Here is a 22,908-nt window from a genome sequence, read left to right as displayed (position 1 = left end):
GTGGTCTAGTGTCAGCACTGAGCGTAAGAGGTTGGTTTTTATCTTGAATACCTCACTAGCAGACATGGTTTTATTTTGTGCTGAGCTGCATTTCCTGCCTTTCCTTCCAGACCCTTGAGTTGTTTCACTTTCTGCTCCCTGTAATGCAGTTGTGTGTGTGTGTGTGTGTGTGTTTTTTCACAAGCTGGGCGAAGGCTCAGACAGCTTATCTCTGACTCATTACTGCTACAAATATGCTCAATATTTTGAAGCTGCTGTCTTGGCAAGTATGGTTAGTGGTAAGTCTACCCAGTGACACCGAGAATAGTTGTCCGACAGCTTAGTTGGAGGGACGGTGTACAGTATTTCACGGTGCAGCAACCGCCTGTATTGAAAGAGGGATTCTGTCATATCAGGGCACATTTGGTGTGACTACGCCTCCCTTAGTGTTGCAGCAGTGAGTTAGCCATTCCCTCTGGCTTCTTTGGGGGATTCTTGCTCAACACAAATCCCCTCTCATCCTTCTCCCGCCCTCTGTTGCGTCCTTGCCACCAAACTCGCCCTCTACCACCAGAAGGCCCAGGGCATCAGGCCCAAGGGCAGATCACCCCCTCCTGTCTGTGAGTTAGGGTAATTGCTGGCAGGAGACAGTCTGTTTTCTGTAGTGAGGGGACAACCATTTGTGCTCCACCTGCAATTTCTCCTCCAAGCTACTCACCATCCTGACTCCAAACATATTACTGTTACTTCACACTCGCTGATTCAAAATTCTGGCACTCCCTCAGCATTGCGGACGTACCTATGTTGCACAGACTGCAGTGATCACCACCACCACCTCCTCAAGGGGTAACCTGGGATGGGCAACAAATACTGGCGATGCCAGTAACACTGACATCCTAAGAATAAATGTAAAGCGACACTGACCGGTGTTGAAGGTACTCATGAAACAAGTTAATCTCTTTTACCCTGTGGTCTGTCTGTCTGTCACAGACCCAGAGTTCTGTGCTCACTGTGGTTCGCTACTCCCAGAGAGCACAACTCCCTTCATTGACACCACCCTTCATGGAGGCCAGTTCAAACTGCTCCTCTCTCTTCGACACTTGGTAAATACAAGTTCCCACATTCCAATATGTTCATGGTAGTGACCAGAACAGAAATAGTGTATTTTTGGCAGTAGACACTCAATAGCCTAAACGGCCTATTCAGTACTGTGACTCTGTGCAACAGAGAGATTTCCTTTTGGATTGAAACTTTGCAAAAGATCTGTCTCTGTGGGCTGAGATCAGAGACTGCTGATCCTATTATCTGACCCATCATCCATTGAGACTATAGCTGATCTATAACTTAATTTTAAATACAATTGTCTTTGTTCCACCTTCTTTCATTCCTCACGTGAACAAAGATCAATCAGTCTCCAATTTCAAAATTGCCTGTATTTGAGCATCAACTTCTATTTGTGGAAGAGCTTTCTAACCTTCTGCCACCATTCATGGAAAAATATTTCCTAATTTCATTCTTCAAAGAACTGGTTCAAATGTGTACACCCTGCCCCCTTAGTCTTAGACTCCCCAACCAACAGAAATAGTTTCTCTGTTTCCCTTAATATTTTAAACTCTGATCAGATCACCCCTTAACCTTCCTAAATAGCAGTGAGGGCCTGGTTTCTGTCATCTGTCCCTGGTACATTAACCCTTGGAGCACAGTCGTTGTTCTGGTAAATCTGTACAGCGCTCCTCCCTAAAATAGGGCTGATTTTAACCTATCCTGCTTTAAAATGGTTCCCTCTCCCAGTGACACATTTGTATCCAGGGCCGCTCACTAGTTACAGCAGCTGAGCAGCTTAAGAAGTCTAAAGGGTTGTTACGGCAGACATAGAGGAGAACCATTTCCTCTGGTTGAGGAGAGAGTCCAGAGCCCAGATGCAAGTGAGGCTGTTTAGGGGTGATGTCAGGGAGAGATACTTCACACTGAGGGCAGTGGAAATCTGGAACTCTCTCCCACAAAGCCAGTAGTTGAGGTCATCTGCGATCAAACTGAACGGCAGAACAGGCTTGAGCTGCTAAATGGCATCTGTTCCTTCAGACTTAAGCAGGCTGCACTGTTGTGCATTCCAGGCTGTCAAATCTCACTGTCTGCACTGAAGAGTGGCCTCTTCAGGAATGCCTCTACTGCTGAAGGCTTCTGACTGTGGACAGGAATTGCTGTCCAGAGGGAGGCTGCAGACTGAGTCCGAATCTGTACCCCTTTGTCTGGCGTTTTGGTATTATGGACGCATGTGGTGAACATTAAATATTTAACAGGCAACACTAGACACCGATGAAAAACTGGATAGAGGGAAAACTACCAGGGCAAGAAACCTGACACGACCGCAATAAACACACACAGGATGCAGCGGAAAAGAAGGAATCTGGAACTGAATGACACAACGTCTTACAGATCAGCCTAGGCACCATGACTGCTGCTCTGGGCAGTCTGTGAGGCTGGTCCGATGGCTAGTGCGCAGAAACTGGTTTGTGGTCTGGGAATGGAGGCAGGAATGAGTGGGAGGTGGGAGTGTGCAGGGCCACAACGCACAGGAATCTGGGTGTATACGGTGCATAAACCATTAACAGTACCAGAGTGGGTGGAGTGAGAGCAATTAATAAAGAAAAGTGTCCCTGGCATAGGCTGCAATAATTTGGGAACGGGGGTGGATTCAATTGAAGGGGAATTTTTTAAAATCCAAGAGAAATGAGAGGGCAGAGTGCAAGATCGTGAGGAGGCAAGCAATAATCAAAGTGTGACAGGAAGGGGCAGAAAATATCCACCGAAGAGCACAGCAGAAATTACAACCAGTGTTAAGTAACAGTGGGAACAAGTCACAGCTTAAGGCTCTTTATCTGAATGCACACAGTATTTGTAACAAGATAGAGGGGTCAATGGCACAAATAGAATAAAAGAATATGACTTGGTAGCTATTTTGGAGATATGGTTGCAGGCTGACCAGGACTGTTCCATCTTGAACCATCCCCAGAAGACAGAGGGTGGTGGTTAAAAGCTGTTTGTATGTCTAGACACTGGTGTCCAGTGGTGCACCACAGGAATCAGTGCTGGGTCCTGTATATCTCACGAACAATAATGAGATGATGAGTAAGTTTGTAGATAACACAAGATTAGCCCGGTAGGTGACAGTGAGGAAGAAGTTTGCGGGATGATATAGACAGGTTGGATACCTGGGCAGACCAGCGGCAGATGGAGTTTAACCATGATAAGTGTGAGCACTTTTGAAGAAGTAACAAGACAAGGGAATATTCAATGAATAGCAGGACACTAGGAAGTTCAGAGAAACAGAGGGTTCTTGGAGTGCTTGACGACAGATCCCTGAAGGTGGCGGGACAGGTTAACAGAAAAGTAAGAAGGGACACTTTTTTTCTTTTCTATATTCACTAATGGGATGATTGTGTCGCTGGCTAGACAGCATTTAATGCCCATCCCTAATTGCCCAGAGGGCAGTTCAGAGTCCACTACATATTGCTGTGGGTCTGGAGTCACACGTAGGCCAGACCAGGTAAAGATGGCAGTTTCGTTCCCTAAAGGACATTAGTGAACCAGATAGGTTTTTTCCGACAATCAACAATGGATTCATGGTCATCATTAGATTCTTAATTCCAGAATTCAAATTCCACCGTCTGCTGTGGCGGGATTCAAACCTGGGTCCCTGGAATGTTATCTGGGTCTCTAAATTAACAGTCCAGTGATAATACCACTAGGCCATTTCCTTCCCTTGTGGTGCAGGGAGTTCATGTTGGAGCTGTACACCGCTTTGATTAGACAAGAGCTGGAGTACTGTCTGTAACTCCGTTCATCTCCCTACAGGAAAGATTTGATTACACTGGAGGGGGTGCAGAGACAATTCGTCAGGATCTCGCCTGAGATGAAGCATTTTGGATTTGAAGACAGGCTGAATGTGCCTGTGTTGTTTTCTTTGGAACTGAGAAGGCTGAGGGGGGACCTGATTTAGGTGTAGAAGATTGAGGGGGATAGACTGGAAAGCAGCTATTCCTGTGAATTAAAAGATCAATGAGGAAGGGGGCATTATTTTAAGGTTTTAAGGCATTTTATTTTAAAGTATTTATTTTAAGGGCAGCAGTTTAGAGGGGAGTTGAGGAAAATTGTTTTCACCCACACAGCAGTAGAGTTGTGGAATACGCTGCCTGGGTGGGTTGTTGAGCTTGGAAACCTCTCAGCCTTTTAAAAAGGATGTGGGTGAGCATTTGAAATGTTATAACATTGTAGGCTATGGGCCAAGTGCTGGAAAGTGGAATTCATGTAGATAGGTCGATGCAGATCCCTTGGGCCAAAGGACCTCTTCTGTGCTGTATGACTCCAAGACTGTAATACTGGCAACTCAATATGTAAGGGAACTCGAAGTTCCAGGAAAATAGGTGGGGTAGCTTTGTTAATGAAGGAAGGAAGCAGTGCAGTGGTGACATTGGTGCAATAGATTGTGATGTGGAATTGATTTGGGTGGAAATGAGGAATAATAAGGGCAAGAAGGAAAGGGTGAGAGCCGTCTCTAGGCCCCAAAGAGTTTCCTCACTAGGACTAAGTATAAATCGGGAATTAACAGAGGGGAATGCAATTGTCGTGGGTGATTTTAATCTGCATATTTACTGGATAAATCAGATGGGCAGTGGTGACATGGAAGATGAATTTGTAGAGTGTAGTATGCTCTAAGATTGATTCTTAGAGCAGTACTCTGCTGCACCTACCTGAGAATATGCTATTATCGATCTAGTGAAGTGTAATATTGTTGAATTGTTAAAGATCTAGTAGCTAATGTTACTCTGGGAGTGGTGATCATTACCTGGTAGAATGTGAAATACAGTTTGAGATTAACTCCAGTTTTAACTCAGATCCTCAACTAAGGGCCGTTACAGAGGTATGAACAGAAGCTTGGAAAAATAGATTAAGGGGAAGATCTGTCGATGTGGCAGATATTTAAGCTGATATTTTGTCCTTTATAAAATTATAAATTTATTCCAGTCAAAAATAAGGACTGGGTGAGAAAGATTAAGAATTCGTGGTTAACAAAGGCAGACATGGAGAGCATCCAATCAAAAACTAAATCATACAAAGCAGTGAAAGGGTTCTTGTGGCCGAATTGTAATGTCCCTGCCTTTTGAACCAGGAGGTAAAGGTTCAAGTTTCACCTGGTGCAGAGGTCTGTATGAACACCTCTGAAGAGTTTGATTGGAAAATATTTACAAAATGGTGAAAACTAGTTGTAGGCCAGAGAGTTGGCAATCCTTTAGGATACTAGCAGAAAGTGACTGAAAAGCTAATAAAGAGGGAGAAAATTGATTATGGAAATAGAAAGCAAGAAACATGAAAACTAATGACAAGAGCTTCTGAGGATATATAGGGCAGCACGGTGGCTCAGTGGTTAGCACCGCTGCCTCACAGCGCCAGCGACCCAGGTTCAATTCCACCCTCGGGTGACTGTCTGTGTGGAGTTTGCGTATTCTCCCCGTGTCTGTGTGGGTTTCTGCCGGGTGCTCCGGTTTCCTCCCCCAGTCCAAAGATGTGCAGGTTAGGTGGATTGGCCGTACTAAATTGCCCAGGGGAGTGTAAATTAGGTGGATTAGATATGGGAAATGCAGGGGTAGGGGCATGGGTCTGGGTGAGATGCTCTTCAGAGGGGCGGTATAGACTTGTTGGGCCGAATGGCCTGTTTCCACACTGTAGGGATTCTATAAGAAGAATAGTGAAAGTAAGTGTGGGAGCCTTGGATTCGACTGGAAAATTGATAATGGGGAACAAGGAAATGGCTGATGGTTTATGCAAAATACTGGCTTCAGTCTTTGTGGCGGAGGGTACTACAAACATTCCAAAGATATCAGATAGACAAAGTATTTGACAAACTCATGGAATTGAAGGCAGATGAGTTTTCAGGACATGATGGCCTTCCAGGTTTTTAAATGATGTGGCTGCAGAGAGTGGTGCGCGTGGGTTATGGGTTACGATGTGTGGAATGGGAGTGCTGACATCCGATGGAAGGGGATACTCCTGTAACCTCAGGTGGGTTTAGGAAGGGGGCGCACTCAGTGCCCCGGATATACTTGTTCAAGTCAATATCTTTAAAAATCACGTTGATATTTGTTACTTTTTGTCTGAAAACAGGAAGTGACGTGCATGTTTCCTGGAGAGAGCTGTGATGACATCGCCTTAAGTATCTGGGGGAGACTGTGCAGATCAGTCACTTGGATTAATCCCTCGCTTTATCATGGTAGGTTGTCAATGTTGTAAGTGATCATTCCTTCAAGAGTGAACAAGGATCTACTCCAAAGATTGCCCATTGGAGCATATCAAAGGGATTGGTTACCTACAACGGGAGCTGGTTAGGATGGGGAGAGATCAGACTGGAGTTTGAATTGAGTAACATAATGCAAATAAACCATTGTGGAAGACAGACCAACTCCAGCTTCTTGCTCCATCAAATGGAATGGGACCTTGTGTTTTATTTTCCCAGTGGCAATGTGGTGGTAACAGTTTGGAGGCAGTGGGGGTGTGCTAGGATTGGGGAGGTCAGAGCTAGGGGGAATCTAGGCACATTTTGTTGCCTGCACAGTGTTAAGGTCATCAACAGCAGGCAAAATCGGCAATCAAATGGCAAGAACCTATTTTCTACTCCTGTGAACCCAATCCCCATCCTTTCCCATGTTTGCCCCCTTCTCCCCCTCCAACATCCTGGGGCTCTTCTCCAACCCTCTCCTCACCGGGTCTGCCTCTTCTCCCCCCCCCACCTAACCCCTCCTCTATCTCCACCCTGCCCCTCTTGTTAATCTGCATTGTGCTGTCTAATCAGTGTTTTCTTCTGGTGTTCACTTCACCGTTCGGGTGTTGCACTGAATTTCTGATTTTGAACTCAATGCTCCAATCACTAATTTAGGATCCTTGAATCTTTCGTCATTTTACCTGATGCTGTTTTGCGGCTTTGAGGGTAGACCTAGACTACTGCAGCCTCGTGCTCATTGATGGGTAATTCAACTGCATGGGACATCACACAATCCAGCAGGGCTTGCTGGGTGTGAGCTGAAGCCTTGGTTGGTTGAAACTCTCACCAGATAATGTTGTACACATCGACATTGACTGTGGGACAATTATCTGCCTGCTGATTCATGCCACTGCTGTTTTAAGACCAAAGACATTGGATGTTATTGCTAGTGTTACTTTGAATATAATGGTATGACTCTCCTATTTCGTCCCTCCTCACCACTCCGAAATATGAAGAGATGTCCGGTGGGCAATCCTGGCTGTGTCTCGAGCGCAGTCTAATCTCCACTCTTTCTGTCTGATTTTCAGTGATCTAAAACCTGGACGAGCCCATGGGTTCTCCTTGTGTGTCAGCTGTACATGTAAGATTGACCATTGAGCTGTCCACATGGGTAGCTGGAAAATGAGCAGAGTAACTTCATGATTACATGACTCTCGACATGGATACTGTCCTGTCAGACTTTGTTCGCTCGACGGGGGCAGAGCCTGGACTAGCACGGGACCTGCTTGAAGGTGAGAAGACCCAGGATGGGTAAGGACTAACAGTATTATCAGGCCATACAGACACAGTCTGAGGCTGATAATCCTGATGTACTACAATTTACTAGATCAGTCCTCAAACTAATACCATTGCTCTGCGCTTTCCCCACAGTCCTGTACCAAACCTAAACTAATTCATTTGCCTGGCTCTCTCCCTATAACACTGTACCAATCCCAAACTAATTCCACTGCCTGTGCTCTCTCCATAACCCTGTATCAATCCCCGAACTAATCCCACTGCCCGTGCTATCTCCACATAACACTGTACTAAGCCCACTGCCCTGCACTCACCCCATTGCCCTGTACCAATCTCAAACTAACCCCACTGCCCATTCTCTCCCCATAACGTACCAATCCTAAAGTAATTCCACCGTCTGGTTCTTTCCCTGTAGCCCTGTATCAATCCACAAGCTAATCCCACTACCTGCTCTCTTCATTGCTCTGTACAAATCCCATTGCCACAAACTCACCCCACAACCCTGTACCAATCTTAAAATAATTTCATTGCCCTACTTTCTCCCCATAGCCATGTATCAATCCTAAACTAATTCTATTGTCCTGCTGTTTCTTCGTCCACGTGCTAATCCCACTGTCCCACTCTCTTAAACACTGTCAATCTCAACCCGATCCCACCACTCTTCTCTCCACAGCCATGAATCAATTCATCTCTCCATTCCAATGCTGTCTCTTACATTCCCCCAAGCCCTCTCTCGATCTCTTTCCTATGCCCCCCACGGCCCCTCACTTTTCCCAGCTACATCTCACTTTCCTCCTCCCCTACTGCAGTCTTTTACAAGTGCTGAGAGTGTTGAAAACACTGGCCTATCTTGCAGGAAAAAACTGGGACATCACTGCAGCGCTCAGTGATTTCGAACAACTCCGCCAGGTGAATGCTGGGAATTTACCTTACTCTTTTAATGAAGGACGAGGGGTCAAAATGCAGGAAAAGGAACCATCAAGAGTTGGGCGGTCTGTACTGCAGCGACAGGATGACCCAGTACCAGGTGAGCTTTGACCTCTGTCTACACTTCGCAAGAGGCGCTCCGTCCATTCAGACTGAGTGAAGGCATGGTTTCTTCACTCAAATGGTTGTGACATTTTAGAACTCTCCACCCTTGAGGGGGGTGAATGTTTAATTATTGAGTACATTTAAGGCTGACGTGGACGTATTTGAGGTTTCTCAGAATTGATGGATATGGGGGAGGAGTCAAGTAGACAAGTGGGATTGTGGCAGAATTGAACAGTGGGTCAGGCTGGATGGACCAAATGGTCTGTTGCACCGTTTCCTTCTATTTTCTGAACTTTTTTATGCTGCATGCAGGTGTCAGATGGGACAGCAACAGCTATGTAGGGAGGGGGCCATGCGACCCTGTGCGGGAGGGGCGGGGGTGGGGCACGTGTCCCTGTGCGGGAGGGGGGAGGGTGCCCCATGTCCCTGTGCGGGAGGGGGTAGGGACAGGGAGGGTGCTCAGTCTCCCCATGCGAGAGGGGGGAGGGCGCCCCACGTCTCCAGGGGTAGGGATGGGGAGGGTGCTCCGTGTCCCCATGCGGGAGGGGGAAGGGTGCCCCGCATCCCCGTGAGGGAGGGAGGTAGGGACAGGGAGGGGGCTCTGTGTCACCGTGCAGGAGGACCCCATGTCCCCAGCCTCCCCATGTGGGCGGGTTTGGGGGGAGGGCCCCGTTTCCCAGGTCTGAGACAGTATTGGTAATAAATGGAATGCGATTTTTGTTTTAAAATTCTGCCATTTAACAGTAATGTTTTACTTTGAACAGAGAAGCGGCTGACTCGGGGAATCTCTCATGCCAGCTCCACCATTGTTTCTCTAGCACGTTCCCACATGTCGAACAATGGCAGCAATGAGCATTCGGTGGATACTCCTATCTGCACCTTCCAACTGCCTGATCTGACTGTTTATCGCGAAGATTTCCGGAACTTCATTGAGAGAGATTTAATCGAACAGTCCATGCTCGTGGCTCTGGAGCAAGCTGGTAAGTGACACGACTGTCTGTCAGTCGCCATTGGCTTTGGTTTAATCAGCCACCAACCTGGGAGTGGGTGTTAGGTGCAGTGGCCAGAGACAAAGCGCATTGCTATGTGTTCTCATGGCCAGGGTCCTAGCGATCTAGTTCATTAGGTTAATGTAAGGGCCTCTGTTCCTGTGTTGCTATATCACCAATGTGTTGGCAGCGTACATCAGCGTGAATGAAGCATCCTGTCTTGGTAACTGATCTCATGACAATGTAACATCATGATCCACTCTGGCTGAACTGGAGAACAAAAACCAGGAAGTAGAACCCAAGCCATTTGTATTTTTACCCAAGCCCAGTGATTGAATTTCAGTCAGTGCATTGAGAAGTATGCTCTTGTGTCCACGGTTTAATGGGCAGGACCAACATGGATGTTAAAATTCACTGGTGAATTCATGTCAACATTCTGTGTTTAGATAACTGAAACCTCAGTCTGAAGAAAGCATACTGAGATCACAATGTGGTTCAATGCAAAGTAAAACTTCACTGTCCCTGTTCAACACTCCCAGGACAGGGACAGCACGTGGTTAGACAGATTAAATCTCTCTCTACACTTTTGAAATTAAATGAAAGGAAAGATACCTTGACACTATCCCCATGAAACACACTCAGATCAGGGGCAGAATGTAGTTAGATGCACAGTTAAGCACCTTTAGTCTTTAAAACCGAAGAGAAAAGCCTTGCTATTCTTTTATATTGAAAATGGAGCTACCCCAACACTATCCCCATCAAGCACTTGCAGAACAGAGACGACACTGGGTCAGATACAAGGTAACGCTTCCTCTAAATTGTCGCTACCAAACACTCCCAGGGCAGGGACAGCACAGGGTTAGATAAAGCTCCTGCTAATCTTTCAAACTTCTTTTAAACTGACAGAAAAGCTGTTTCTACTCTTTTTTTTTTTAAACTGAAAGTAAGCCTACTTCAACACCATCCTCATCAAATACTCAGGACAGGGATACCATGGGGTTAGATACAGAGAAAAGCTACGTCTACTCTTTTAAACTGAAAGTAAAGCTCCCTTGACACTGTCCCCATCAAATATTCCTAGGGCAGTGACAGGACGAGGTTATATTCAAAGCAAAGATGCCTCTGCTCTTTTAAACAGAAAGTTAAACTCTTTCTATACTATACCCATCAAACACTCCTAGGGCAGGTACAGCATGGGGTTAGATACAGTGTAATGCAACCTCTACTGTTTTAAACAGATAGTAAAGTTCTTTCTACTCTTTTAAACTGAAAGTAAAACTCCCTTGACACTGTCCCCATCAAACGTTCCCAGGACAGCGACAGCACAGGGATGAATACAGAGTAAAGCTTTCTCTACTCTTTTTTTTTTCAGTGGAAACTAAAGCTCTCTCTATGCCGTCCCCATCAAACACTGCGCTCCCTCAACCCTGATCCCTGAATATTTTAACCCAATGACACTGAAGAAACGATGATACGCTTCCAAGTTACGATAGTGAGTGACTTGGCTGGAACTTGTAGGTGGTGGCAGGCCCATGGATGCTGGGGACTAGGCCTTCTTGATGATTGTGGTCAGAAACAGAAACTAGGAGCAGGAGTAGACCATTCAGTCCTTTCACCCTACTCCACGATTCAGTATGATCATGGCTGATCATCCAAATCAGTACCCTGTTCCTGCTTTCTCCCTATACCCTTTCAACCCTGTTGTCCTAAGGACTTTAACTATTTCATGAAAATGTTCAATGCTTTGACCTCAATTGCCTTCTGTGGCAAAGAATTCCACAGGCTCACCTCTCTCTGGGTGAAGAAATTTCTCCTCAGCCCAGTCCTAAATGGCCTACTCTGTATCCTTAAAAGTCTGACCCTTAGTTCTGAACTGTCTGGTGGTCGTCAGGAACATCTTTCCTATGTTTATCCAGGTTGTGGGTTTGGAAGATACAGTCGAAGGAAACTTTGTGAGTTCCTGCAGTGCATCTTGTAGAGGTACACATTACTACTACTGAGCATCAGAGCTGGAGGCAGTGAAAGTTAAAAGTAATGAATGTGGTGCCATTCAAGCAGGCTGCTTTATCCAGGTGGCGTCGAGCTTCTTGAATGTTGTTGGAGCTGTACCCATCCAGGCAAGTGGGGAGTGTTTCATTACGCTCCTTACTCTTGCCTTATGGTGGGCAGACTTTAGGGAGTCAGGAAGTGAGTTACTCACTGCAGGATTCCCAGCCTCTGACCTGCTCAGTTCAGTTTCTGCTTCTGAGAAACTGGTAGAGAGCTGGAATTGTCAGGTCCTGTAGGTTTGCTGAGTGTGTTCCATGTTTTTGAGATCTCCTCCTGTCAGTCTGCTGCAGTGTTCTCTCTGTGGACACTGAGATTTGTCCTAATGACACAGTGTACTTTGAATACAGTCTCTGAGAAATGACAATGTATTTGATACTGATTTTGCTGTTTCCTGTTCCTCTCAGGACGTTTAAATTGGTGGGCAAATGTTGATGCCAGCTGCCAGCGCTTGTTACCCCTAGCAACTACTGGTGATGGGAACTGTCTGCTTCATGCTGCTTCATTAGGTAAGTCTGATCCATAAAAGATCCAGGCAATGTTCTATTGAACACCAGACTCCAGTTTGGAACTGCCTTCATCTGGAGAGGCCTCAGGGTCTGTGTAAGACCCGACCTCTGGAGGTGGGGGAAGACTCGGGATCTGTGTAAGACTCGCCCTCTGGGCGGGATTCCCTGTTAGGCTGAGTGATGAATTGTTGGATTGTTTGTGATTTGTGTACAGGGATGTGGGGATTCCATGATCGGGATCTAATGTTAAGGAAGTCTCTGTATTCCATGATGGAGAAAGGAGGGGAGAAAGAAGCTTTGAAAAGGAGGTGGAGGTGGCAACAAACACAACAGAACAAGGAGGTAAATAACTCTCAGCAACACGCAAGCCCTCCTCCTCATCGTGTCTTGCGGTCTGTGGTATGTTTATGTTTATCTGGTGGAGAACGCCAGCTCCCAACCTCACTGCTGTTTAAGCTGCAACATAACAAGTGCTTGTATCCTCTCTTGATCTGTGTGACTCTCCTCACTCCCTCACAGTCTGGGCTTGTTTACACTGAGGAGGAGTGGCAGAAGGAATGGGACGAGTTGATAAAGCTGGCATCCAGTGAACCACGTATTCATTACGGAACCAATGGAAGTGGCTGTGGAGGGTACGTATGGGCAGTGGGTAGGAGGGGAGGGTACATGTGGGCAATGGGCAGGAGAAGTGTGTACATGTGGGCAATGGGGCAAGATGGAGGGTATGTCTGTGTGAGGGGAGGGGATTTCTGTGTGCTGGCAGTGAGACAGGATGGGTGGATGTAGGATGGAGGCAGGGGGAGAATTGGGTTGTGGGGGTGGAGGATGGAGCATTGGGGCAGTAAGCAGATCCAGGTTTAGGGCAGGGAGGAGCCGGATTGAAGCAGGGAGTCTTGGGGCAGGGGGAGGATGGGGGATTGGGGTGGGCAGGGGGAAGATGGGGGATAGGGGCGGGGAGGGGGAGGATGGAATGAACGTTGTGGTGGGGTGGATGGTGAAGGTGGGGTGGCAGGTTACGTACGGGGAAGATTAGGACATGGGTGCTCAGATGGGGGTGACTGGGTTCATGGGGTGGGGGCATTCATGGGAGATAGGGCTCAGGCCTGAGGCAATTAATGGAATTGGGTGTAGAATTGGGACTAGGGTGAGAGAGAGAGAGAGAGAGAGAGAAGGAAGAGGGAGGGAGGGCTTCAACTCTGAGGTAAGATTGCTGAGGGGATTAAGGATTGGGCGGCAGTTTCCTGTTGTGAGCGGCTGATTGTGACTGTGCTGTTTGTATCGTTCAGGAGATTGCCAACGACGACCTTCCCTGCTCTCAACAGGCAAGTAACGCTGAGGATGGGCCTTCATTTTTCGGGGTGGTGGTGGGGTGTCAGCTATGATTCTAGTCTGAGTTCAGGGGCAATGAGGACAGGCTCTATCTCAGGAATTAATTCACTGGATCTAGTGATGTTTGTTCTCTCACACTCTGCCTGGGAGATCATGGGGAGGAAGTCACTCATCCTTCATGGGATTCTCCTGATACTGGCCCAACCCTGGGCCGTGATACAGAGACAGAGAGGGACAGGGGCCACGGAGCAGTGTGATTGGAGCCCTGACATTGGCGATCCTGCTTGGCCACTTGCTTCACAACTGGGATTTGAGGATCAGCTTAGTTTTCGTGTGCTGAATTTGTCTGCTTATCTGCAGTTCTCTGGAAGCAGACTGTGGCACTGTTCATGCCAATAACAGAATGTCTCTTACAGTGTGGACAGCTCGGAGGAACCTGTGTACGAGAGTTTGGAGGAATTCCATGTCTTTGTGTTAGCACACGTCCTGCGAAGGCCGATTGTGGTAGTAGCCGACACCATGCTCAGAGACTCGGGTGGAGAAGGTAGGTGTGAGTGTATCCTCACAGAACCCCTAAGGACATACAACACAGGACAGATAGGGTTAAACTTACTCTACTGTTTTAAATTGGAAATAAAGCACTCGACACTGTCCCCATCCAACACTCCCAGGACAGAGGCAGCACGGGCTTAGATGCATAGACTTATAGAATCCCAACAATGTGGATATAGGCCATTCAGCCCATCAAGTCCACACCAACCCTCCAATGTGCAGCCCACCCTTCTACCCTATCCCTGTAGTTTCCCATGGCTAATCCACCTAACCTGCACATCTTTGGAAGGAAGCTGGAGGAAATCTGCACACACATAAAGAGAACGTGCATACTCCGCACTCACAGTCTCCTGAGGGTGGGATCGAACCTGGGTCCCTGGTGCTGTGAGGCAGCAGTGCTAACTATTGAGCCACTGTGCCGCCCAGAGTAAAGCTCCCTCTGCACTGTGCCCAATTCCACACACACTTTGCAGCTGGCAGTTGTAGCTGTCCGGTGTCCTGTCTTGGATTCTCTCTTTCTGAAATAGTGTGAACCCCCATACACTCAGGACTGAGACTGAGACTGTTGCTTGATACTGGCCTCCCACCAACAGGGTCACGTATTTGGCTCTGCGAACAGAATCTAGATTTTTGTACACTGTAGAGTGTCCTTGAATTGTTGCTCCCGTTGTATGCTAGTTTTTTTTTAGGGTTTTTTTTTGCAGTGTCTGACGCCCACAAGGACAGTTATTGGGTGCCAAATGTGTTTTCCTTGCTTGGGGGATGTCTCGAGCAGACACTGTTATACTGGCAGCTTCTCTCTGTTTTACTGAGTGCCCAGCTGTATTGACTGGGAATTACTGTGCTTGCTTTACAGCATTTGCTCCCATACCATTCGGGGGCATCTACCTGCCACTCGAGGTTCCAGCCAACAAGTGCCATCGATCCCCACTGGTCCTGGCCTATGATCAGGCTCACTTCTCTGCACTGGTATCCATGGAACAGAGAGAGACCAGCAAAGAACAAGGTACTGATGCAGGTATACTCAACACTTCCCTGTTACTGAGGAGTCCGGGTGGTTGTGAGAATTCTCCCTCAATCTCCTCGCAGCAATCTCCTCTCGTTCTCCCGCAAACATCAATAAAACAGTTGAACTTGTCAGTGCTGTTTTGGGGATTTTGTCATGTGCAAATTGGCTGCCACAGTTCCTACGTGATGAAAGTGGCCACATATCAGTGCTGCAGAGCAGTTTGGGATATCCTTCAGGTGGTAGAAGGTGCTATATAAATGCACTTTCTTTCCTTACCAGCCTCATAATGACAAATTGAGCTTGTGAATTTTACCTGGCCACAAAGCTGCTCTCCAACTCCCTGTCCTCCAGTCACACTGTCACTCCCACTCCCATCAGTTTCTAATCATCTCCTCTCATCCCTCCTCCAGCCGTGATTCCTCTGACTGACTCTGAACACAAGTTACTTCCGGTACATTTTGCAGTGGATCCAGGGAAGGATTGGGAATGGGGACAGGATGACAATGACAATGTGCGATTAGCTAGGTACGTATAAACCAGTCTGTAAGCTGAATGAAGCTTGCTGGAAATCTGTGAATAATTTCATTCTTCTGTCAGAACAACAAAATTGTACCCAATCTCAACTCCCAATTTCCTTAAACACACGAGGACAGAAATTGCTGCAGAAGCATAGCAGGTCTGGCAGCACCTGTGGAGGGAAAGCAGAGTTCATGTTTTGAGTCCAGTGACCCTCCTCCAGAACTGTTAGCAGCTGGGAAAGGGTGGGGTTAATGCTGAAGGTGGGGATTGGAGGAAAAGGAGTGAGTGGGGAGGTGGAGAGGGAGTCCAGAGAGAGAGAGTCAGGGGAAGATACAGGTTAGACAGACAAAGGGATTGAGATCGGAAGCCAGGGAAGACGAGAAGCTAATAAGTAATAATGGGGGCTATGAGTGGATGAAAATGGATTGCTGTGCTGAAAGCAGCCCATGTCATGACACGGTCTCGGGTGTGGGGTTGGGTAAAGGACATGAAAGGAGGTTTTCATGCTGTAAGATTGTTAAGCTTGACATTGAGTTCAGAAGGCTGTAGAGTTCCCAAGTAGAAAATGAGGTGCTGTTCTTGCAGCTTGCGCTGAGCTTTGCTGGAGCATTACAGCAAGCCCGAGAGAAAGGTGTTGGCCAGGAAACACGGTGGTGTGTAGAAGTGGCAGGCAACCTGAAGCTTGGGGTCATTTTACAGACGGCGTGGGTGTTCCATAAAGCAAGCACCCATTTTTAACTTTTCGCACATATTTCAGGGGATGTAGGTGTTTCTGGTATCTGTTGCCTGTCCCTAATTAGCCCTCAAACTGACAGTCAGGTCTTTTGAGGGCATATATGCATCAGCCACGTTGCTATGGTCTGGAGTCACATGTAGGCCAGACGAGGTAAGGACGTCAGATTTCCTTCCCTAAAGCAGATGGGTTTTTATAATAATCAATGATAGTTTTGTACGGGAGAGAGTGCAGTGCGAGAATATCCATGTAGTATTCACTGTGTCTTAGATCAGTTGGCCGATGGGCTGAGGTTACAGAATGCCCATCACTAGGCCGTGCCTTTGGGGAACTGCAATCTGTGTCAGTTTTCCAATCATTCAACATTGCCCTGTGTTTCCACAGTTGCTACTGAAGGTGTCCCTGTTAAAATCTCCTTGTTGCTCAGAGCAGAGGGGGCAATGTGGCTCACTGCCTACTCAGCCCTGCTGTGGTCTGCAGACGATACTTTCCACAGGAGTCCACATGTCACCTGACAGTGACAGGAGTGTGCGTGTGTGGGATTTCTCATCTCTGATGTGTATGTGGACATTTTTCTTCTTGTCACCCTCTGTCCCCATTTCATTCTCTATCCCTCCCTTTCAATATGCCTCTCTCCCTCCTCTGTCCCTCTCTGTGTCTCCCTCCCTTGTATCTGCCTTCCTCTCTCTCTCTGCCCCTCTCGCTGCCTGCCCATGCCCTACCCCTCTCGCATTGTGCATCTCTCTGTCTCGGTCTCGGTCTCGGTCTCTCTCTCTCTTTCTCTGGCCCTCGCGCTCTCTCTGTCTGGCTCGCTTGCTCTCTAGCTCGCGCTCTCGCTATCTCTTTGTCCTCCTTAAGTGAAGTTCCTGTCTGTTTGCCTGCAGTGTGACTCTCTCATTGGAAGCCAAGCTCCACCTGCTGCATACCTACATGAGTGTGACCTGGATCCAAGTGGCCTGTGAAGCCCAGGTGAGTGATGGTGGGTAGCAGTGACTGAGGGAGTGCTCTCAAACTACAATTTGATTACCTTTACCTCCCCTTGCGGCCTGTACGGTGACTGCCCCAAATCCCCTTCACAGTCTGTATGGTGTCACCTTGCCGCCACAGTCTTTACAGTGACCTCTTCCCCCTCCCCTGCCCCCTGCCCCCTGCCCCAAGTGTCCCTCTGCTGACCCCACTGACTGTATGAGATTGACCTGCTGTTTAACCTTGGCCTATCATTTGTGAGCAAGTGGGAGACCCCTTCACCAGATCCATTTTAGGGAATGTGCTCGGGAACTCCTTATCAGACTAATATCTGTGACTGTTCAATTCCCCTTGTAAACAGGCCATTCAGCCCATCTGGTCCACATCCCACCCCATTGCTTTCTCTGTGCTTTTTGTAAGTGGTAGTCATTGGGTGGTCCTGGAGTCACATGTAGGCCAGACTGCTTGAGGAGATTACCTTCTCCAATGGGCATATTTTCACCAAACACCTGTTGTAGTGACCCAGCCGAGTCTCCTTGTGCCTCTGGAGGGGCTGATGCCCAGTCAGATGCCAGGCCCAGAGTGTTTGACAAAGTATCAGTGTGCAGCAGCTGACCCTGGTACAATGGCCACTGTTTGATTCTACATTCCCAGAGCATTTGGCCTGACCTCTGGATTACTGCTGCGTCACCATCTCCCCTTAGACCCAAAGTGATCTCCAGCTCACGTTCTTCTTTTGGATGGTTTCGAGAGCACCCCCTTAACCGACCAGTCAGTCCTGGTCAGGTTGAAGCTCTCCATTGAGTGGAAGGGCTGGGAAGAGTTGTTGCTGTGTTGTGACTGTTGTGGTCTTTGTTGTAGCAAGCTCCCCTGGCCCAGCCCGAGTCTCCCAGTGCCTCCGGAGGGGATGATACCAGGTCGGTGGCTGAGTCTGGAGAATCCGACAAAGAGTCAGTGTGCAGCAGCTCCAATGGGAACAGTAGCAAGGCCGGTAGCAAGGAGAAAACCAAGAAAGACAAGGACAAGAGGAGAGCAGAGTCAGTGGCGAATAAACTGGGCAGCTTTGGTAAGAGTCTGGGCAGCAGGCTGAAGAAGAACATGGGCTTTATCCACAGTAAGGGCAGCAGAGGGAATGGGCAAAACGGCACGTTGGAGAAGACCAGGAAGAAGGGATCTCTGAAGTCGCAGAAAGGAGGCAAAGAGGGCGGCCTGACAGAAAGCAGTTCACCTGGAGACAGAGTAGGGGGTAGCAATCTGGCGAAATCACAGCCTGCTGACCCTTACAGGTACAGTAATGACGTAAAGCTCAGCCTCAGCATTCTACGAGCGGCCATGCAGGGAGAACGCAAGTTCATCTTCACAGGGCTACTTACCACCAGCCACAGGCACCCGTACCAGGAGGAGATGATCCAACGCTATCTGACCGATGCTGAGGAGCGTTACTTTGCAGAGCAGGAGCAGAAGGAGGCGAATAAGAGAGCGCCGTCAAACAGTAGCACAGTCAAGAAGGCTGATCAGGAGCTGTCTGCTCAAGCCAGGTTTGACTCGCAGGAGCGTCTGGTTGAGGACTCTGTCAGTGAGCTTCCTGTTAACCCTTATAGCCCCTCAGCTCAGGGCTACAATAGCCAGAGTGGGCCGCAGTCCCACACAGCAAAATTTCCCAACTACCAGGACCCTCCGTTCTCTGGCATTCTTTCCATCCCTCGACCCAGCCTGGTAATGACGGAGTTTAACTCCCCACAGCCCAGCTACAAGGAGACTAGGCGACAGGTTGCTGGTGGCTCCTACAATAACCTGCCCTCCTACGCTACCCTGCCCAGGCATTGCGGGCAAGGACACTCTGCTGTGGGCAGCCCTGCCCACTCCTCCTGCCACCCGCCCCCAACAGAGACAGATGAGCCTCCTGATTACCCCACCTCCTCCTGCAACAGCTCCTACCACAGCTTCAGCAATGGCTTCACAGAGCAGTCGGACTGCTTGGGGCCGGAGGGCTCCCAGGACCCAGTCAAAGGCAGGAACCTCTACTCCATCCAACAGACACGCTGTCGCCAGACAAACTGCAACTTCTATGGGCACCCGGAGACGGGGAACTACTGTTCATGTTGCTACAAGGAGGAGCTGAGAAAGAGGGACAGGGAGCCCCTGTCTCACAGGTTCTGAGCTCAGCACTTTATCCTGCAGCTCAGGCTCTGAGCACAAGATGGGAGATGCAATAATGGCTGCCCTTGGAGGTAAGGGGCAGAGGAGGAAGATCCCACGGGTAGAGGCCAGAGTCAGGTCAGGCCCCGGGAGAGTCCACGTTAGACGAAAGTACAAGTTTTGAAATGTTAACTTTTTCTTTTGATCTTGCCTCCTTTATTTCTGCAGTAAGCCCCCTCAGCCGTATATTTTGCAGAGATGTTGGTTGGTATTTTTGGTTTACTGAGCATTACGTGTGACATGCAAGGCAGAAACTGTTAGTATTTCATTCCTTCTCTCCAGAACACTCCACAGGGACACAAATCCCCACTTCCTCTCCTCTGTCCCTAACCTGAACCACAGCAGGAACCTGAGGGAGAGGAACCACAGCATAAAGCAGGAGGAACCTCTCTTCAAAAGCTGGCTGGCTTTCGAGAGACTGTGCTCGTCCGCAGTGTGGCCTAAAACTGACAGAGGTCTCACAACCTCTGATGTTCTCCAGCACTGCAGTCCCTACGTTGTCGCTGCTTTGTATGGGAGCAAGGCCTGAGGTCTCCAGACAGAGCCACTGACAGCCATGAGCTTATCTGCTTGGAGTGGAGTTGAACAAGAAAGTCATGGTAGCAGATGGAGGGACGTACAGAAGCCTCTGTGCTTTGGTCAGATGGCTCTGTGGGTCATCTGGACATACATACAGCTCATAATAATGGTGCAGGCTTTCCCCCAGCTCTGGGTCATAGCTCTGTGTGTGTGTGCGCATGTGTGTCCTGTCCTCGCACACTGGTTGTGTCTGTGTGCAAGACCTCCCCCCTACACTTGCTGTCTGTGTGTGTGCACGGCGTGTTCCACCACGCTCGCTCTGTGTGTGTGTGTGTGTGTGTGTGTGTGTGTGTGCGTGCGTGTGCGTGCACGGCCTCTTCCACCACACTCGTTGTATGTGTGTGTGTGCACGGCCTCTTCCACCACACACGCTCTGTGTGTGTGTGTGTGTGTGTGTGTGTGAGTGCGTGCAAATGACCTCTCCCTGCACCCTTGCTGTGTCTCCGTGTTCTGCCAGTGAGATTGCAAAGTGCTGTAATTCCTGCTCCATTCAGACCTGGCTGTTAAATCATGGGTTATGACCTGATAACTACTGTTCAAGTCAGGAGCTCCGTTCCTGCAGCAGTTCCCATCACTGACATATCCCCAGGGATTGTAACAAAAGGTGCTCTGTTAGCTTTTCTCCCTGAAGTTAACTAATCGCATCCAGGATCTAGCCACGTTGAATAATGTTTTGTTTAGAGTTTGTTAATTGAGCAGAAAATAAATTTCTTTCCATTTATTTAACATAACTTGCAGCAATAAAAGATTTTAGGTACTGTGTCTACCATGGTTCAGTGTTAGAGCACTGTCAGAGGGTCAGTGCTGAGGGAGCACTGCTCGGTCACAGCTGAGCTAAAGGATTGTCTCTGCAGCTCTCATCTCTGCTTGCAAAGCACTCCAGCATTCCTAAATCCATATTAAAGATGGGTCACACTTCTTTGCATCAGGATCGAAGAAGGTTTGTGATGCCAGGGCTGTCTGTGAGAGAGGGGTGGTGGTGAAGAGAATGCTTTCTCAGTCTCAACTTCATCACTTTCCCTATAACACTAATCCTAATCCACTGTCCCTTATTCCGCCCCCCTGTCCTCTTACTCGGCCCTAATGGAAAAGTTCAGCTTTGAAGTGTAAGTTGTTATAATAGAGCCTGCTGCATTGGTTCCATTGTCACTGGATTACTCAATGCCACAGAGAGTGAGCAACTGGCCACGTGGTCATTCAGAAGCTTGTATTGAGCACAACTTTTTCCACTAGTTAGTGTTCATTTTATCTCCAATGCTGCCCCCACTGTGACTGTCCTCAGGAGTGAGATAGAGAAGGATGGTGTAAAAAGGAGGGGGAACAATTGGTGTCACTGACTCCAGCTTCGGATTTCTCACTGCTGCTGTCTGTGCCCAGTCAGGAAGGTACAGACTTGGGCATTGAACTGATGGTTAGCTGTTTGAGGGGGTAGAAGAAGATGTGCAATTGACGCCTGGTTCATGTCACATTGTAAAACCTGTAGATCTACCCCCAGCATTGTAGTCACTTGGCATTATCTGACTTTTGCTTCCCAGAGGTGCCAGCTCTGCAGGCACTGGTGTACCTTCCAGAGAGAGATATCTGCAAGGATACACAAGTGGGTCAGCAAAGGAAGTAAGATACCATTAAACACAAGAGCTCAACACTGATATGGGAGCTCTCTCTTTATTATTGCTACCTTTGCATTTAGAAACCTTGAATGTTATTTTTGTGGTAGAGTTGAGGGTGGAATGGGAAAGAGATGATATTTAGTGAAACCAAGCTGGGGCACGGAGTTCTGGTGGCACTTGTACCCCAGTCGACTGCAGGTTGGAAGTCTCAGCCCAGCAAGTTCTGGGGCCAGGAGTAACCATTCAGGCCTGGGCCTTGGAACCCTGTTGCCTTGTTGATGAAAATTGTAAATTGATACTGTACAAAGTTAATAATTTTTAAAACCTCACATGAGCAGCCAGATCCTTCCAGAAGTTTTGATTTTCCCCCAAGCCCCCATGGAGATGACTGAGACTGCTGAGTGTTGTTTATCTCTGAGAGGTTTGAATGGTCCAGTGTGTAACACACATGACTTTCTGTAAATTTTGAATGCTGTATGTTAGTTAGAATGTACAGAACATAGGACATTTCTTTAATCACACTATTTTTGGAATAAACTGAAAAGTGAATAAAGCTGTGTTTTTGATTTTCAAGCAAGAAGTCGGGGTCTCGTAGAATTACCAGTGATTGGTGGGACAGAGCTTCTCCTCGGATCTCTAACACAGATGCTATTAGTTATCTAGTCCCATTCCCCTTTAATATTCTTAGATGTTTATTGATCTCCCTTTAAAATCTTCTACAGTCAAACCAAGCATCATAATGTCTTAACACACTGTCTCTCCCAACCCACAAGTGAGGTCCTGAGTCTCGACCAGCAGCAAGATCTCAGATTCCATCCCTTGCAGGGTTGAAGCTGGGAGGACCCAGGCCACGTCCAGGGAGGGAGAAGTGCATTGTCACTCCAGTCTCACTCCTCCATAGGTCCAAATGAAAAGATGCATCAAGCAGGTTTATTCAATGAACAGCAATTATTATGAAAACATAATACCATTTCATAATACCCTTCTATTTAAATGCCCTCTCATTCAAAAAGGCACACATGATTCAAGTAAAGGACGAGAAATTGACTTCTTTCTGTAGAGATTCATCTTTTACCACAAATATTCCAGCAATTGATTGTTAATCTTGATGGCAAATTAAAGGCATGATATAAAATATTCCGGTCTGTCGATCGGATGTTCTTGCATGTGTAGTTAAATCACGTGGTTGTATCTGTGATCTTGGCAGATGTAACTTGCTGAAGAAGTACAATATTAAGGAGATCTTTCAATCACTGTTCCAGAAGAACATACAGGTTTCACCCTGATATCTTGGCAAAGATGCAT

General features: G+C 47.8%; 1 protein-coding gene across 8 annotated transcripts; it reads left to right on the top strand.

Annotated features, from left to right (window-relative positions):
- The first annotated feature begins 228 nt into the window (after positions 1–228).
- LOC109925354 (OTU domain-containing protein 7B-like) lies at positions 229–22,156 on the top strand. 8 transcript variants are annotated; one of them, XM_048620409.1, is made up of 14 exons: positions 257–278; positions 6,142–6,247; positions 7,324–7,527; positions 8,388–8,558; positions 9,328–9,543; positions 12,006–12,107; positions 12,322–12,449; positions 12,627–12,739; positions 13,394–13,429; positions 13,853–13,980; positions 14,845–14,994; positions 15,408–15,522; positions 17,134–17,218; positions 18,077–22,156. In XM_048620409.1, exons 3-14 carry the CDS (start codon positions 7,443–7,445, stop codon positions 19,373–19,375), a joined length of 2,628 nt encoding a protein of 875 aa, XP_048476366.1. In that variant the 5' UTR covers positions 257–278; positions 6,142–6,247; positions 7,324–7,442; the 3' UTR covers positions 19,376–22,156. The 8 variants fall into 8 exon arrangements, with proteins under 8 accessions (XP_048476364.1, XP_048476366.1, XP_020380887.1 ...); XM_020525298.2 differs by having other exon boundaries at positions 14,845–15,006; XM_048620406.1 differs by having other exon boundaries at positions 12,322–12,506.
- Positions 22,157–22,908: the final 752 nt, after the last annotated feature.

Source organism: Rhincodon typus, chromosome 46 (assembly GCF_021869965.1).
Source record: "Rhincodon typus isolate 14 chromosome 46, sRhiTyp1.1, whole genome shotgun sequence".
In the NCBI taxonomy this organism is placed as follows: Eukaryota; Metazoa; Chordata; class Chondrichthyes; order Orectolobiformes; family Rhincodontidae; genus Rhincodon; species Rhincodon typus.
Note: the sequence above shows the minus strand (reverse complement) of the source record. Positions and strands in the feature narration are given on the sequence as shown.